This window comes from Coptis chinensis, chromosome 7 (assembly GCF_015680905.1).
Source record: "Coptis chinensis isolate HL-2020 chromosome 7, ASM1568090v1, whole genome shotgun sequence".
Taxonomy (NCBI): domain Eukaryota; kingdom Viridiplantae; phylum Streptophyta; class Magnoliopsida; order Ranunculales; family Ranunculaceae; genus Coptis; species Coptis chinensis.
The window spans coordinates 9,385,577-9,403,956 of NC_141462.1; the positions used below are offsets into that span (position 1 = coordinate 9,385,577).

The 18,380-nt window shown below is 36.6% G+C and overlaps 3 protein-coding genes across 7 annotated transcripts; 2 read left to right on the forward strand and 1 right to left on the reverse strand.

Moving 5' to 3' along the window:
* The first annotated feature begins 1,895 nt into the window (after positions 1–1,895).
* Positions 1,896–4,719, forward strand: LOC147485865 (mitochondrial inner membrane protease ATP23-like). Of its 3 annotated transcripts, none has more exons than XR_015200826.1 (6): positions 1,919–2,131; positions 2,200–2,321; positions 2,507–2,644; positions 2,729–2,812; positions 2,953–3,132; positions 4,278–4,572. XR_015200826.1 is itself a non-coding variant. In XM_086570117.1 (6 exons), the coding sequence occupies exons 1-5, from the start codon at positions 2,050–2,052 to the stop codon at positions 3,128–3,130; spliced, it is 498 nt and encodes a 165-aa protein (XP_086426243.1). In that variant the 5' UTR covers positions 1,919–2,049; the 3' UTR covers positions 3,131–3,132; positions 4,278–4,719. The 3 variants fall into 3 exon arrangements, 2 of the variants coding, with proteins under 2 accessions (XP_086426242.1, XP_086426243.1); XM_086570117.1 differs by having other exon boundaries at positions 3,059–3,132; positions 4,278–4,719; XM_086570116.1 differs by lacking the exon at positions 2,953–3,132 and having other exon boundaries at positions 1,896–2,131; positions 4,278–4,719.
* Positions 4,720–5,753: 1,034 nt separating this feature from the next.
* Positions 5,754–11,362, forward strand: LOC147485866 (5'-nucleotidase / magnesium ion binding protein). Of its 3 annotated transcripts, none has more exons than XM_086570113.1 (10): positions 5,754–6,095; positions 6,192–6,333; positions 6,415–6,475; positions 6,564–6,696; positions 6,915–7,038; positions 8,082–8,138; positions 8,277–8,373; positions 9,435–9,642; positions 10,371–10,431; positions 11,047–11,362. In XM_086570113.1, the coding sequence occupies exons 1-10, from the start codon at positions 6,043–6,045 to the stop codon at positions 11,110–11,112; spliced, it is 1,002 nt and encodes a 333-aa protein (XP_086426239.1). In that variant the 5' UTR covers positions 5,754–6,042; the 3' UTR covers positions 11,113–11,362. The 3 variants fall into 3 exon arrangements, with proteins under 3 accessions (XP_086426239.1, XP_086426241.1, XP_086426240.1); XM_086570115.1 differs by having other exon boundaries at positions 5,954–6,095; positions 6,219–6,333; XM_086570114.1 differs by having other exon boundaries at positions 5,960–6,095; positions 6,216–6,333.
* A 2,496-nt stretch (positions 11,363–13,858) lies between these two features.
* On the reverse strand, positions 13,859–17,813 carry LOC147485867 (structural maintenance of chromosomes flexible hinge domain protein). Its single transcript, XM_086569981.1, has 4 exons — positions 17,299–17,813; positions 16,339–16,494; positions 15,555–16,235; positions 13,859–15,297 (listed from the first exon to the last, which is right to left on the reverse strand). Exons 1-4 carry the CDS (start codon positions 17,626–17,628, stop codon positions 14,188–14,190), a joined length of 2,277 nt encoding a protein of 758 aa, XP_086426107.1. The 5' UTR covers positions 17,629–17,813; the 3' UTR covers positions 13,859–14,187.
* Positions 17,814–18,380: the final 567 nt, after the last annotated feature.

The window sequence follows — 18,380 nt, forward strand, 5'->3', positions numbered from 1 at the left end:
TCATTCTTTGTAACTTATTGCTATTCCTTTAAAACATTGTTATGTACATTCATTGTTTTTTTTTATTCGTGGCAGAAAAAATCGGATGACAGGATTGGCAATAGCATTGCAAACATGAAGTCCGTGAATGTGCTTTTGTCGCATGTGGGTTGGTGCTGCTATGAAGTTGTTAACGCCATGCTCGCACTACCCATCATTTTTCATATACAATTTTTATTAATATATTCTTAGTATTGGTTTTGTTTGATGTAGAGGATATATTTTTTTACTGAGTTTTTTGAAGAAGAAATAGTACGACAACGTATCATCTACAACGACGACAAATGAATGGAGGAGGTTCTTTGTGGAAAAATTTGACTCTGATCGACCAACTAATTATCAATGGAAGTTATCAATGTGAGGTTTGTTTATTGTTGTAGGATTCCATATCCTAATATCACAATTATGAAAGATATTGACACCGCACAAACATAACAACATTTAAGACTTATGACATTGAATTGCTTCATAAAGAAGTACAACTGAGTAAATGTTTCCCTGACAAAGTTATTCTCGTTTGTGTATCGCTATGCCGACATACATTGGTTGCCGACGCTAAGCACTTGCTATATGATCGGCTACTATGAAAAACAATCATTGGCTGCTGATTCTAAATACTTTGCTATGACTGTGCTAAGTACGAGGGAAATAAGGAAGATGTCAATGATTGTCTCAAATCCTTGAAAACGTCAAGAATATGAATTAAAGTTGTTGAAGCTTCAAATTTTGGAAGGTAATCACCGTGTTTCTTGGAACATAAAAAAATCCCAGATGAAATGAAGGTTCAATTAGATATAGTGTTAAACAAATGACATAAAACTATCAAATGATTACATTTGTTGCCTCTTTAAGAAAGTGAGCTTTAGTAGTAACATTTTATACCTCTTTACGGAATACTATTTTTATATCATTGCTGAAGTCAAGTTTCAATGCAGAGCTTTCCCCGTTGCTCTAAGGCAATGACCGAGATTGATCACGAATGAAAAGAACTTTGCAAGTCCTATTCCGCAGAATATAGTGAACGCCAAAAAGGAGCAAAAATTTGGTTTGTCCTCTTGCATCGAAATGGACATTAGTTAAAGCTGACAACACGGTGGTGAAGAGAGCAATGGTTCACCACCCGCATTCATTCCATGTCAATATTGTTATTTTTTTTTTCTTATTATTGTTATATTTATTTTGTGGTTGAATTTCTTATATGAAATAAAGAATGCTATTATTCAGGAATGAACTTCCATAATTTACAATGGTTTACATAGTATCTGTGTATCTTATATATGTGAACTTACATTTGCGTTGTATTAGTTGTAACAATATGCTATATTAATGTTGTGGAACAAAAGAAATTAGCTGTTAATTATGCCTATGCATTGGTGGGCTTACCTGGTTGAGTAGGTAATTGGTAGAAACTGGGGTGAGATCAACTGGGAGCTGGTTGTTGACACTCCCATGGTTACAACTGCTTGCACTTCACCAGTGCAAAAAGTACAACTCTTAGGACGCTACTTAGGACGCTACTGACACACTTTTTCTTCCTTTTTTAAGCTATAAAGGTTCCCTAATGATCTATCATTCCAGTTTTTCTTCCAGTTTTTTACATCCCATGTCGCCAAAATGGACTGAGACAGTTAAGTATAGTTGACTCTAATAATTATATAAAAATTAAACTCAAAATACAGGTAAACCCAAATGTTTAAAGCATACAATGAAACAATCCCGGCATCGCAGGGTGAAATGCTAGCATCTTATAAAACTTTAGTTTGGATCATGACACAAGCCTTTTTATTAGATAGACTATTAAAAAAAAAAAAAAAAAAAAAAAAAACCATTAGACCATGGGCCACAGCACTAAACCCACACATAAAAAGTGTCCGGGTCAATTACTAAACACCTATTTCCCCTTTCTCAAAAAAATTCCCGTACCAAATAATCCATCTTTCTGACAGATTTCAATGCAGTTTAGTAGATGTTGAATTACTAATTTTTCTGCGTCTAGTGAAGAGAGTGATAATGGCAGAGGAAGCCACGTCAGGAACTAATCGCGGGAAAACAGTAGAGCAGTGCCAAGAAATGATTCAAAGAAGTTTTAGAAGTAACTTCCTCTTATTGTGTTTCTGTCTTTACTATTTTTTTTACTAATTTTCTTCTTTATTTTTACAGTTCCAATGGTGAAGTTTTTGAGAGAACATCTCTACAAGTCTGGGTGCTATGTGGGGAACAACTTCATCAAGGCTGTTAATTGTGAGAAAGAAGTTGCTGGTGGTTATGTTCCTGGCAAAGGGGTAATCACTCTTGTCTTCTTATTAAGTTTATTTGGCTAGTTTATTAGTCCATCATTTATACGGAAGAAAAATAAAATACAAGAAGAGATTTTAGTATCATTTGTGGAACTTAACTGCGGAAAAGTACCTGGAAATTTCTGATATTTGATCATGTAGTAACACCCATCTCTGGTTGTCTGTGCCAGATAATAGTATGTAGTAACCACGTGAACATCCAAGATGAGGTGAACCAAGTTGTTATACACGAATTGATTCATGCTTATGATGATTGCCGGGCTACAAATTTGGACTGGACAAATTGCGCTCATCATGCGTGCAGTGAGGTAATCCCTTCCCCTTTCGTCTATCTTTAGGTACCAATTGTTGGAAAGGAGTTTCTGTAATTACTATTTTTTATCCCTGTTCAGATTCGTGCTGGGCATCTAAGTGGTGATTGCCATTACAAACGTGAATTGTTGCGTGGATTCATGAAATTGCGGGGTCAGGAACAAGTGAGTTCTGGTTATTCTGAAACTCAAGTAAACAAAAAATAGTCTTTCATAATGCTTGTCATGGAAAGTAGTCTACTGTAAGTCAGTGTTCGCAAATGCACTAATTGTCATTTGAGGTTTCCTCTGAGCAATTTTGACAGCAAACGTCTTGGTGCGTGTACGGGCACTTGACCTTTGATGTCTGTTCGCTTCTGTATATGAATGTGGAAACTATTTAATGGAGTGGATGTGGGCACCAAGAAGCAGGGGCAGAACCAGGACTTTATTTGTGGGGGGTGCGATGGGGCTATGAAGTTGAACTATACAAATTCTTTCTGAAGGTGGGTATATATATAGTGTGGGCCTAGATGACTAGATCAAGGACGTTTTATTTGGGTTTGTATAGGCTCACAGCTTAATATGGATGAATACCTGCCTTTCCATAGTACATAATAGTAAATATAGTAATATTTTTCTTTGTTTTTGTAGAAGGTTAGTGGGGGCTGTAGCCTGTGAGCCATGCCTTAGATCTACCCCCCTCCCCTCCTTCTGCCAAGAAGTGAACATGGTGCTTGCAACCTAATTGGAAAACTAGAAACCAGATAGTATTGAATTGTAAACACGATACCCTTACCTTTTGAACAGCTAGTGGAGTTTGGCAGTCTGAGCTGTAATACAAAGTTCCTGCCTTTAATTCCAATTTTGTATTTTCTTGCTCCAAGAAGCTAAATGTAACAATATGCAATTGGTTGTTCTGGCTTCTGAGTTTGATCTTGAGAAAAGGAAATAGTGAATATGTATTTTGCTGGTTAAACCAGTGTGGACTGAGAGGAGGCACTGATTATTTTATCTGTAATACACGAGGCTCAATAGATAAAATTAAATTGTAAATTTTTGAATATTCTCATGATGAATAAATTTGAAAAACTCTTCTCAGTGTCTTCACTGATACTATATCCGGCTTGGACTCAACATAACCAAGTTTATCTATTTATTAGAATATATGTATGAATCTGGTTGTCGTATGAACTCATTATGATGTAAATTGTTCGTCTTTTTTCTGCAACATAAGAGAGGTTTTGCAATACACTTGTGATCAACTGGTACGTGGTATTAGTTAGGTTGGTTATGTGTTCACATTGAGAGTTTATTATGCTCTGTACCTCCTCCTGGTAAGGATTTGTTGATTTTGTGTAGGAGGACAAAATCTATGATGGTTTACCAATTATGGAAGACTCTTTTGAGTTTTGATTAATAAACAGGTAGGGCCTAGGGGTCTGCCTAACCCCAACTTAATTCTTAAAAAAAATGTTCTGAACTCTGTCTCAGACTGCTGGGTGTTCTGAATCTTCATCTTCTATGTGGCTAATTCATTTTAAACTTTTTGAAAGTGTAATCCTGTGCTTTGGAAATCAAGAATGTAACTCTCAAAGAGGATTTATTACAGGTTTACTAAGTTGTGTTTTTTCGTTTGTTGATGTTATAGGAATGTGTCAGAAGAAGAGTTTTGGAGTCACTCAAAGGTAATCCAAATTGCTCCGAAGCGGCCGCAAAGGATGCTATGGATGCTGTTTGGGATGTTTGTTACAACGACACAAAGCCTTTTGACAGAGCTCCGTAAGGACATAGATGTGGGTCTCATTTACCTTCTTTTTCCTTTCTTTATGATAATTTTGATTTGATTACTTCAAGACAGATTGGAACTGTGCCAACCCCTTCTTTGTGAGCTAATTATAATTTGCTCAAAATGATGTTTTTTATTGATCTTCCATTTTGTTTCCCTTCCTGCTTATATTCGGAATTTCTCCGTGATTCTTTAATGTTTAATCAGGCTGACAGTTGTGTTGGTATTTGATGCACTACAAATATCAACCAGGATTTCATAAGTGTTGAGGCCTCTATTCCAATAAAAGAAGGATCGTTAATCATGGCTTGTTACTTGTGATCTCCTTCAATTCAAATAAAACTTTTGTATATAAACTCGAGTCCATTTATCCGTGATTTATTTTGGCCTCTTGAGAAAGCCTATTACTTTTATAATATCGCTTATTGCGGCTTGTCAGATTCTCTATAGGAAGTCCTTTTTGTGGTAATCTTGGTTAAGTCTGTTAAGTGTGTTTGGTGCACCTATAGCTCTACTTCCTTCAAAAGTTTGGTCTATTAAACTAGGGCTCGATCAGCTGTCTCTCCAAGTACTTTCAAAAGTCATCTCACCATCTGCTCGAGATTATTTATCAGGACTGCGGTATTAGCACCCCAAAATATAGGACTGTCACTCCTGGTTCTCGTGCTGCTTCTGACTCTCCACCTTCAGCCGGGAGATCGGTCCTATGTTAAAAGGGTGATGCACCACGGAACCAAACTCCTTTATGGTTCGAACCAAGACTTAGCAATGGCGTCCTCAATGATTTTCCTGGTTTTAGCATCCCTCTATTAATCAAAAGTCCTGCTGTACGCCACTCCATTGTGTCAACACGGGCACCTTCCTTTCTTAAGTCGTTTTGTAACTAAAACAAAAAATATACTTCTGTTTTGTTTAAAGAAATCATATGCATTAATCAAATCCTTCTACTTTGCAAATGAAAGTTGGAACCGAGATTTCGGCAGACTAATGTTGAAGAACCTTGTTATCAATTCAATAATTCTGTCTGTCGTGCACCACAAACTTTCTTCGTACTGCCTATGTGAGTTGGTGGCATACATAGTTATTAGTTACACTAGTAGTTATTTGGGGAGAAAGATGAAGCAATGGTGATAGTAGATTAACAATCATTTTAATATGAGCAATCTAGATTGTTCTAAAATGTGTTAGACGAACAATCTATGTGCATCATGAAACCTGTAATGAAGTTCAAAAGGAACGAAAGTAGATTGTGATACATATACAAATGACTAACAAAATCTACTTGGAACATTAATGTCATCATATTTATAACTCAAACAAAGCAGCAGTAACAACATTGATACAAGCGGTCATATTTATCTTTGAACGTTACGCTCATACTTAGCAAGGACATTTCTATTTTTCTTGATGAAACTAACACACTTCAAAACGTGTTTATGAAAGTTTTTGTTATCCCCAAATGGTTTTGAACTTGAAGACAACATTGATAGTTAGGAAAGAACTTAAGAAAAAACTTAATAAGAAAAGCTGATCCTGAGCCTGTGATATGAGATTAGGGAGCATCCTAAAATATATATATATATATATACCAATAAAAGCCCATCCTCAAAACCTGAGTCTCTAATAAATGACTTCCCATTCACTACTCCATACCTCATTACCATCTCGAATCAACCGCACGTAAGTTACTCCAATTCTTCCCTTACCTTCTCCACACACACACACACACGTACATACGTTCACATTCATTTTACATATTTGAACAATTGCTTACAGGGTTTGGTGTTGTAATAAGAATAGCAGCTACACAAGTAGCCGTGTTGAAATGGAGAAAGCTGACTCATTTGTGGTTGATGATCAAGAATTGCTTGACAAGAAGATATCTTCTATACGCAATGCTGGCCCCGCAAAACTCCAGGTCTCCTTCGCCATTGTATTTACTTGTATTACACTACATAATAATAATGCCCCGGAGAATTAGTCAATATGTATGTATCAGGTGATTGCAGATTTTGATGCTACATTAACGAGGTACTGGATCAATGGGCGGCGAGGACAGAGTAAGTAGCTGCTTAGCTTAGCTGGCTGTTAATGATCTTTTTTCTTTCTTTGTTATTTGGTTTCAGTGTTCTCTAATAACATGCTTAGGTAGTCATGGCCTATTGCAGCAAGGGAATCCCGAGTTCGATGTCAAGAGACACAAGCTGCATGAATACTATCACCCATTGGAATTTTCTCCCACAATTTCGATTGAAGAGAAGACGAAGCTCATGGAGGAGTGGTATGATTGTATTCTTGTTCCTTATCATTTCTTTTATCATGACTTCATACAGTAGATTGCCTTTGCTTAAGCACGACTATTTAGTAGCATTTCTTAGTGAGGTGAAAACACTGGACATGCAAAATTTCTTCATGTAAATGACACTTATGGGAATGTGATGTTTGTCTTTTTCAGCTTTATATAGTCTGAGAAAATGAGCGCTAGTTTAACCATTGCAGGTGGGAGAAGTCACATGGTCTTCTTATCGAAGGAGGGCTTATCTACAGTGCAATAAAGGAATCTGTGTCAAATGCAACAATTGCTTTTAGGGAGGGCGTAGTTGAGCTTTTTGAATATTTGGAGGTAGAAATTCTCAACCTTTTTTTTTTTTTTTCCTATCCTTTGTTTGAGCAATGAGCATTTGCTTGGAACTTTTAGGTTTTTACCTCTAAACAGAGTAGCAGACTATAAACGATAAACAATAAAACTATTGGTAGTGGTCTTCCAATTTATGAGTTCTATTGACTTGGACAGACCCTCATTGATTTTTTTGTTATTCCATGAGCATATTATCATTTAATTTGGATATGCTTAAATCTGAATTTCTTGAAAATTTGATGGCGAGAAGGTTTATTTATGTGCTTTTGCTTATTTATTTGTAAGACAACAAATTGACGCAAATGTAAGCTACTAAGCCAGTAATGAAGATATGGCATATTGCAGTGCCATACATAGCCATAGTTTAGATGTGTCTTACTAGTTGAAGGCCTCATTAGTGCTAAGTGGGAATGAGACGGTCAGAGCTAGACTCATTATTATTCATAAGAATAACCCAAATACAGAGTGTATGTTTCTAGGTAAGGATTCACGGTTTTCAAATGCAAAGTTTTTGGTTTGTTTGATTAATTATAAAAAGTAAATAAGCATGGTTTGTTATCAATTGTCTAATGCCAGTAAATTCTTATCTATGAAATAGGAATGTTTTCTCTAACTTTCATATGTTACTATATTATATTGATGAAAAGAATTCAAAGTCGAGTCTTGCCGGACTTGTCTTACAATAGAGTTGTATGGAAGCGCCGATGTTGTAAACATGTAGGCACATCTCCTAGTCCTTGGCTTCAATTTATTAACTAGAATAAAATCTTAAATTCTTTGTTGACACTATATGTTTTTATTTACATTTCCAAGCTATTGTTTAACCTAATATCCAAAACTTGAAGATAGCTAAAAAGTAAAAACTTTATGTAATCATATCTCTGAAATTTAGGTAACATGTTATATTCTATATCATCTTTTCATTTTTTTCAATGAATGTTTGTCCCAAAATTTCACATGTCAGTAAAGAATCAGTTGTTCGATCAATGTATTCCCAATATTTACTCTTTGACATCTTTGATTGGCAGGAAAGAGACGTGCCTGTTCTTATATTTTCTGCAGGGCTTGCTGACATTATTGAAGAGGTTAGTTTCAGAGGTTTCTTAATACTGTTAATAGTGGTTGTCCTTTTGGGCATGGAGATCCCAGACACTGATATGCCCCTATCTTTCCAAATTATCCCGATTATGTATTGTTATAGTTTCTCTTCTATTTTTTACCAGGTCCTGAAGCAGAAACTTCACAGGTCTTTCAAGAATGTCAGAATTGTGTCAAACCGCATGGTATTTGACAATGATGGCCACCTTGTTTCTTTTAAAGGTATTTGATTAATCACATATTCACATGAGATTTGCAAATGAGCTTATAAAGAGGTCTTTATAACACAACAGTATCTTGACAACTGCACTTTGTTACTTGACAAGTATCTGTACAATTTTTATTATGAAAGAAATGGTATTTTGTAGTATGCCTATTTACCCCCTTAAAAGTCTCAAGAGAGAAAAGTTTCTTTCTGACCTCAGTTTTTTTTTTAAAAATCCTTCACTTCCTATGACTATTTTCTTGTCTCTCGGAAAGTTGTCCATCTCCAGGTCAGTGATGGTTATCCTGATCCTACAACCAAAATCCATAGTTTGTGGAAAGATAGCTAAAGTCGTGTTTAGAGAATTTCCTTCAAAACCAGAACATTTTTTTTTCAAGTTTCCAACAGCAGGAGATTCTTGGATTTTGTTAATGTCGGATGTTTATTGAAACGCCAGAATTTTAAGAAATAGACGGTTGGTTTTCTTTCCTAACTCTCCACCGCCTTCCAATATGGTTGGGTTTTTTCCCCAATACTCCCCACTTCAAGTTCTCCTTCCTAGAACATGTTTAAGCACAGCTACAACTTGCTTCAGTAAGGTTCAGATAGATTCATTTCTGGAGCGAAAATATCACCCAATTATACTTCAATGCACATATTACATCTAGAATGTAAATATCAGCTAGTACTGTTGGACTTACATATACATTTTGATGTGGAAACATTCAAGGAAAATAAATTACAAGGGTGAAGGGAGAGACTCAACTCAAAAATAAAATACTATTTGCATTTAATGCCATATAAGCGCCATGACAGATAATCAAGCAATTGCAACCAAACAGTATAGTGACAGTTGCCTTTTCAGACGTGCCGGGATAGCACAATCAGTTGAACTAACCAATGAGAATAGTTGGTATATACACCAATGGTAATTTGACTAAGTTCTTATCTATTGGACTCTTTGCAAGCATCATTGTTTTCCCAATGAAAATGGATATTTTCATTTCCATCGTATTGCCTGTAATTCTACTTTTGGGCTTTGTGGTGGTTCTTTATTTGTATGTTCTGTTGATGACAGGGAAGACTATTCATGTCCTGAACAAGAATGAGCATGCGCTAGATATGGCTGCACCTATTCATGACCAATCAGGTGGTATAGATGGACCGACTGATGATACTGCCTCAGTTGAGCAGAGAACCAATGTGTTACTTCTTGGTGATCATATTGGAGATCTAGGCATGTCCGATGGTCTGAACTATGAGAACCGAATTGCCGTGGGATTCCTGTAAGTTAAAATAGCTTCTTATCATTACCAATTTTTGTTTAGTCGAATTTGTGAACCGTGGTCTTTAAGGTATAAGTAGTGTTTGAAGAGATGCATCAGGTTTATATTGAAGCAGAGGTTGTGTAGAGTCTGAAAAATAGGATACGTTCACCTTCCGGAGCGCTAGTCTTGTTTGAACCACACTTATTTGCAATTTCCGGATTGAAAAGAAAATGGATAGCTCTACATCAATTCAGAATGGCTACCTTACCATTCAGAACAAAGAATGTTCTGGGAAGAGCATGGACTTTTAAACATGGATATGAGACTTTAGCTCAGTCTGTTCGCATTACCTTTTCAGATATGACTTGATCACTTCTGCTTAAAAAAACAGTAATGAAAATGAGAAGGGGAGATGTGCTAAAATTTTCTACTCAGCTGCCTCTTTAAAATCTGTCTGTTTTCGGGCTCGACTCTAGGAGTTAAAACCTGAACCTCAAAGCAACCCAAGTTTTAAACTCTATAACAAGCTTAATTTCAAGATGTGTAACTGTGTAAGTTGATGTGCTGGAGAGATACTTGTTATATGTCTTTATATTGGAACTTTTAGACAGTTTTGTGTCTCTTTGTTATGGTTGAGAATTGAGTCATAATTTTTGAACATGGTAGTGTTGGACTGTTGGGTTAGAATTTTGCATGTTTTCTTCTACCTATTTTTCAGTTATTTGATTTTTGAAGTGAATTTGCAGGAACGACAACATTGAGAAGTCTATTTCTGGCTACCAGAAATCTTTCGATATTGTATACCTGGTGAGTTGATTGCTGGAAATTCTTTATCCAGTATCCTCTTTTCTCTTTTCTTGTTTCTTGTTTCTTGTATCCTTTTGTTTTTTTTTTTATACCTGACCTAGTTCTTGAAAAAGGCGTAGATAGCAATGGATTATGTTTACATGCATACCCTCATGGAGAATGGCAATAGCCGTCTTCATTACATGACTTGTCAGGGAGACAGCATGCAGGGGAATGGATGATAACTGATGAGAACTATAATGTCTTGAGCAACATATACCAACTGATCCAGAATTGTTACACATGATTTCAGTCATTGTGATTTGTTTGACCACGGAGAGATGGCATGGGCCCTCTGAATGGCTGGTTAGATAGTGCGACCCTTTGTTGTTCACTTAGGTACTACAGAAACTGTAAATGTTCCAATTTCCTAGAAAAGGTGGTTTATATCCTCTTTTCTCTTTCAATGTTGGAATAGCTAGGCCTCAGTCACTGCCTAACAGCTGTGTCCGACTATCCCTTGTTTTAGTTAGTGTCTTCATATTTTACAACATGGTTTGGCTGTTCAAAGGAATATATCCTGTTACCATTTATTTTCTAATCATTTATCAACTGCTATAAACTCTTTTTCTGCAGAATGATGCATCTATGCTGGGAGTAGTTGATCTTGTCTCTCAGCTTTGTTCATCAGGGGGTGACTAATGCGTTGTAGACACAACAATTTTTACGAAGTTCTTATTGAGTAGGATAAAACCAGCTGACTGATGTAATTACTTGTAGGAGTCCCTTCGGGTGACTGATTAGCGCGAATAATAATTTTGAGCTCCTCATGTTGGATGCTTAGATCATCTCCGTGTTTCATCAAATACTCAGAACAGCCTTTTTTACCCATTGATGCATCATGCATGAATATATTGATATCTAAAGTATGATAATTTACTTGTCTTTTTCACTTCTTCCTCTTCAAAAAGAATGTCTATCCCAGTCCCCAGGCGAGTTCACATGTACCCGGGGTCGAAACATCCAATCGTTTCCCACTTTCCCAACCATATCAGTTGATAGTGGGATAGTACCATAACCTTGGTAGATGTTTGTGGAATTTCATTTGCCCTTGGAAGTACGATGAAGGTTGTGTAAGACTGGGAGAAATAATTTCACTTGCAGGCATATTGACTGCTTCTTTGGACGATAGCCCACAATAATTATTCCAAGGGGCCCTTGCTGCTCACTTTGTTATGGTTGTTTGTTTGGCCAGTTCCATTTTAGTCTTCGCCCCCAAAGAAATCAAAATTGTAGGTACATATATAAATGCCGATAAACAATTCTTTTGGCGTGATTTGAAATCATCTTTTCTATTGTCGTTATGCGGTTGTGCCAAAGGTTTATCTTGTTTGAGAGTTAAAGGTGAGAGGAACAGCCTTTCACATGGCTTACCTGTAGAGAAACTTAACAGAACATTTCAATGGCACATCTTAAGCATGTATTCTTTAATAATTGTACCCTGGTGTATTATGGGACGTTTTTATATTGCTTGCAATCTCATCTTGTGCCTCATGCAAATGCAATCACCAGATACAGTTGGCTTAACAACCAAACAATAAACGGTAACATTATAGGTAAATCAATGCTGATTGTGACCTGAATGGGTAATTTTGGCGATTATAATTAATCCCTTTCTCCAATTGGTTGTTTTGAATATATGATTATGCGATTACATTGACTTAAAACCAAAAAATCGGCGAGACGCTACTTTTCTACTAAATCTAAAAATAATCATCAAATAATTTTTAACACTGATTGATTCATTTGATGAAAAAGACGTTTCATTGACTTTTTTAGCTGCATGCCGATATTTCCTTCCATGTGAAAAATGCTATAAACCAGATTAACGCCGACGAATCATAAAACATTAAAACTTCATCATATTTTCGTCCCGGTTTGATGGACCCTTTTTCGTTTTCTAACCATGCTTTTCAGTTTTTCTGATAAAGTGATAATGCCAAGAGCTGATTAAAGCGACTTATGTTAAGGTTACCACAATGCCAAACTACATCTTTTTAGTCCCTTTAGATTGATGTTTATATATATATATACTATGATTAGGAAAAGCATAGAGATGGATATACCTGCTTGGATGCGTACTCCATAGCACATGGCTCGGGCAATTACGTAATATGAATTCCAAAGAATATTCTGATCTTCCAATGTTAGCATGGATAGACCGATAGGCAGACATGTTAGGTTTGTTATTCCACTTGGACTGCATGTTCATTGTTCAAGGCATAGAATTTCTTGGTTACGTTGCACAGTTTCCTTCAATGTTATAGTTTAAACTTTGAAGAGGCAAGAAGCAGCTTGTTGCTTATAGATTTGGTCACAAGAATAAGAAAAGTCGTTATGCTTTGCCACAACTCCCACAAGCCCACAATCCTCTTTCCTGACAAAAACAAGTGCTGATTTGCTATCATCAAAAGCAAAGAATCTTGCCCTTTTCTAGGAAAGAACTACAGCCTGGTATTGGAAATGCATATTTTCTGAGGCACCTAGATCTCTAACATGTTCTGTGACTACAGAAATGTAGGTCCATTGGAATTGATGACTAGAAAAATGCAACATTTCATATCATTATGGTCTATCATTATGCTTTAAAAGCATATTCTGGTTTTGATAACTTGTGGGTCCATTGCCATTACTGTGTTGTTCTGAGTTCTGACCACAAAGTGCAATTCATATCAGAATGCTTGCCAACAAAACTTCTTCAGAGTACAATGAAGATGGAAGACTAATGATGAAACCAGTAGTTATTGAACTCATTGAAAATTATTGCGTGAAAAACTCTTACTAGAGAAAGTTGAGAAAAGCAGTGGAACAACTAGAAGGCAGTACTTAAAAAAGCCTAAAGGAAAGATGAAATTTGAAACGGAGCAAGTCCCTACTTGGTAAAGGGTGCGCATGCAAAGTGAGGGAAGACGACTATACATACAGCATACCCGAGAGTACAGAGTGCAAGGGGTTAAGAATCTTACATACAGAAACGAGAGGTATATAGAAGTAGAAAGATTCATATATAAATACAGTGCAGTCTAAGTAAGTGGCTGCAGAATGAGATTCATGGAATTGACCATCAACGCGTTGTAGGTTGTAACTAGTGTTTTTAAACTATCATCAACCATAACTCAGAACACAACAGTACACCTCTAAGACTGCCACACTGAGCCACACTCCGTTGCCAAGAGCACATCGCAACTGCTCTTAGAAATGCACTTTCAAAGTAGACTTTAACCTATGAATTTTGGATGACATCTTCTCGATATAAACAAATAACTGAAGAACTTGTTAAAAATGTATCTGAAGTTACAAAGAAACAATGTTTAATCAAACAGAACTAAAAACATATTGCTGTGCACCCAGATCCGAGAATAAAAATAACAAGAGATTAAACAAGACAGATTGAAAAAAAGTTCAATAGATATCAAAAATTAGTTGGAGATTGAAGTTAGAGGTCCAGTAAACACTCATGTACACGACATCCCCTACAAAGAAAACAGTTAAAAGAAATAAAAAATAAGACCTGTCACAGAAACACCCTAATCGCACACGGATAAGTTGTTCTACTCCCTATCCAGCACATAGAACCAACAACACCTAATTAAGTCACTCAACTCAAGTGGGCTCTTCTTTGAACCCAATTTTGCCAAAACCTATCACACAGTTAAGAAAAGAAATATAAAGTAAGTACTATCAACAATGACACCTCCTACAATTTACATAACTTGTTTAACAGGCCTCCACAACTGGTACCACTGCTACTATAGCTCCTGCTGCTTCAACCGCTTGTGGTTCAGGAGTTGGCTGTAAGAACTCGGTGTAATGAAATTCGATCTGAAGTCGATGATGAAGAGGAGTGGAGTCCATCAGCCCCTTCTTGATATCAACCTGCAATTCTCTGATAGGGATAGCAGCCAGAAATTTTTTGATATACTCCTTGCATGATTCCTTCCCTCTACACACTACCTCTTCTTCCCCCTCCGTTTTTCCCAATTCCTCGGGCTTGGCCACCAGCTGCATTGTTACTGGCGTTTCTTTTAGGTTGTTGGTCTGCTGGACCTGCCCATTCCTGCCCTCTACAACTGCTACAGTCTTCTGATCTGCAGCAGTTTTCCCTTCTAACAATTGTGTTTCACTGGGCAGTCTACAGATGGTTGTCTCCCTATCGAATTTGAGGATGTAAGCCTGGTCGCACCCTTCATATAGCCTCTCACCCAGTGTGTCAATGATATAATAGGCTTCTGGATCAACCTTCAGGACGAAAAAATGGTCGTTCCAGCTGACAATGTATATCTGTGGGCTACCATTGCTGGGACAGTTTGACCCGGTGCGACTGATCTCGTCCCAGATGCCATCAAATGACATTGCACCGTGAAGAAAATCAAAACCCCCCTCTTCCATTCCTTCTGGATGGAAGAACCCAATGAAGGACTTTTCAGGAGCAACAGTGAGTGGCCGGATCTTGGCCTGGAGCACTGTATCAAGGTCAAAGTGTTTGTCAGGAAACCGTGTCCTGTAGATTTCATTACCACACAGATTTCTCCACTCAAGTGAGCCTTCCCTGATAAGACTGTCAAACTGACACCTGATGGGCATTAGATCTTGATTGGCCTGGAACCAATCGGCAATGACAGCAACAAGGGCCGTACATGCACTCTCACCAGCAGCCCTCTCGCTTCGTTGATCAATGGACGCATAGAAGACTTGGGTTGAAAGCTTCATCTGCCCGTCGCGACTAACCACTTCCTTGTGTTCCCAACTGCCAACTGCAAAACTGTCATCACCAAATTCAGATACTGATGACCGATTTGTAGTTGAGCCTTCATCAGCTTTATGCCACTGCAAAAACACATTGCAAAATTTTCACATTCAGAACTAAACACGGACTTCAACACTTGAGTGATTCATTGGCAATTTCACTAGTGAAACCATAAAACTCCAGTGCCCACAGCCAAAAATTGCATAAAACACTTGAAAAACATTGGTTTCACATCTATCGGTTCCAATTTTGATAAAATTTGTTATCTTCACTTTCAAGGAGGTTTTACATTTAACAGTACATTAAAAAAATTCAAATAACAAAAGTAGATAGTTACCCCAAGGGATAAAGACTCATCAGAAGAGTTGAGCTGTCGGCGATCATAATCTATGTCATCCCCACCTTCTTCTGCATATGCTTTCTTTAACAGTGGTTCACCTTTCGCTTTAGGAGATCTGAAGCTTAGTTTCCTCTTCCTCCAAGAAAGAAGGCTTCTCTTTGAACTCTGCAAAAGTGACTGCTCAGGGACTGATGTTGAATCCTCAACAGGTAAACTGCCAACATCTGATTTGCGGTGGCTGTAGTAAATCAAATCCTCAGAGTCCCCATTAATTCTCATATCAGAGTAATATGATCCACCAGCAAAATTTGCATGGGCCAAAGTGCCATAACTGAATGACTTCCGAAGATTAGACTCATCCTTGCTGTCCTCCAACTCCCCTTCCTCACAATCATCAAGGGAATCTGTGTCAAACGGATATGTGACGTCTGCGTCGTCACTCCTAGCAGAGCACCTACCCTCACTGTCCTCTTCCTCACGTGCCTTCTTTGCTCTTCGAGTAGATACATAATTTTTGAGAATGTTCACTTTTCTCAGACCTGCTTTAAGAGCAGAAAGTTCATCTTTCTCTGATGAGAGTGCTTCTGACCGTGGTGATAATGGAATTGGTGATACTGCTCTCTGCACTGTCTCGGAATTTTCCTGTGTGGTTCTTAATTCCAATAACCTGAAAAATAACTGCCAAAAAATATAAAGCACAATGTCAGAACAGAAAACTCGAGAAACACGACCATTACAAAAAACAATACAAGTTCAAATAAATATATCAGGAATCTCATACGCATATAGAAGGATGAGGCTCAGCGTCACCACTCGTGAGAGTCAGAGGCACACTAACTTCAAATTCATCTTTCCCAGCTTCTGATGCATATTCTGCGAGATTTAACAATGCTATTCCAAAAATTGGTGTCTTAATCTTTTGTCCCTGGCTCAATACCTGAATAATAACAAAATTGGATAGAGAAGCTGAATAACTTTATAAAGAAGAAAACCTCAGAATGATATAAGAACCAAATTGATATTAACCTGAGATATAGACATAAAACTTAATTATTAAAATAGAAAGGAACACCTAATACCTAATACAAACATAAAACGCAATATTTCAAACCAAAACCCATGAATTACACATCAACAATAAACAAAATGAAGGGCACTCGAGCTGATACAAATAATAATCCAAATGATGTGTCATAAGAAATTAAGCAAGTACTTCAACATGTTGATCCTTCTGGCAATCAAAGAAATCAGTATTGAAAAGCGAATATATGCGTCTGATGATATCTTATAATAGTTTGTTGACCAATTCAAAAAGCAACTAACCACGACCGAAAACATAACTTTCTACCATCACAAACAATTGTTTTTTCAATCTCTAGACATACAAACAATACAAGACCAATAATCAATTTAACAAAACTGAGTAACAGCCAAAGAGATGAACCTGAAGAAGAAACTTCAGAATTTTCCTTTTTTATTTTTAATATTTTGAATTATGTAACCTAGTAATAATCTTCAACCTCTTTCAATACGTAACCTAGTAATTATCAGCCCCAAATGAAAAATAAAATATACTACTGTTTTTTATTTAAACTCTGTAACCCATCTCTCTTTTCCAAAGGAAAATTAACAATTTATTCAGCAAACAATTTTTATGATGTTACCACATTTTATAATTTCCTGCAATTTCAAAAAATAAAAAATAAAAAAAATTATATACTAAGAACAAATGAAAACTCACATTCAATACAGAAAGAGAAATTTCCCAAGGATGAAAAGCATTCTCCTTATAAGCAGAAAGTGTAACAAAACTCTGAAACTCTTCATTCCATTCCACAAACCCACAATCATCATTCACTTCTTCCTCTTTAGTAAAATCTCTCTTCCCTGTTCTTCTCAATGAACTAAACCCATTCTTCCCACCTTTCCACCTAACTTCCACCTTCAATCTCGAACCTTCCTCATTTAAACCAATTCCCAAACCTTGTAATCTCTTAACAACAAGTTTCACCTCATATTTTTTCGTCATAATTGGTGGCCATGGTCTCCATCTCATCATTTTCACTACCATTCTTCTTAATGTCAATTACCCAACACCTCAAATCACTTAAAGATACAATCTTTGATTAAAAAACACAAAGATCTACATAAATTCAAAATAAGATCACTTTGAATCTTTTGGGAAATCGTCTAAAATCCGGTTAAAAAGATTCAAGATGAAAAAGATGAAATTTTTATGGAACAACAAGTCATTATGAGAGGAAAACGGCCGAATATGCGGATATTTATATCAAAAGGAGTTGAAAATAATTAAATATTTAAAATTGAGTACTGAGAAAAAACGTCTCTATCTATACAGCAAATTTATAACTCATCTATGGTTGGAAAGTTTACCTTGTAGTTAAGTTTGAGGTTGACACGTGGTTGTTGAGTTTGGATTTTTTTATTATTAATTTAAACTTTTTGAAAGTCTGGCTTTAGTAATTGACAATAGACAGGAATGTCTTGGTGGATTTTGGATATTTGGATGGACTCTACTTATGATGATTAGTTTGGTTTTTGATTTTTGAGAGAGTCAATGGTGGTGATTGATATTACTGTTATTATAGGGGTGACCCTATTATATGTGATGTGAACTGGCTCTTACTAGGAAAATTTTATTCAAGTTTAAGTGTTGGACTATTTCTACGTGGTTTTTGTGACTTGTATGCCATTCCTAAACGGCCATTAATGTTATGGAAAACTAAGATTTTATGAAACGATTTGAAGGCTTTGAAAACCTAAGGGTATCTTAACTCTCTAAACAAATGTCTCGATCCTTAT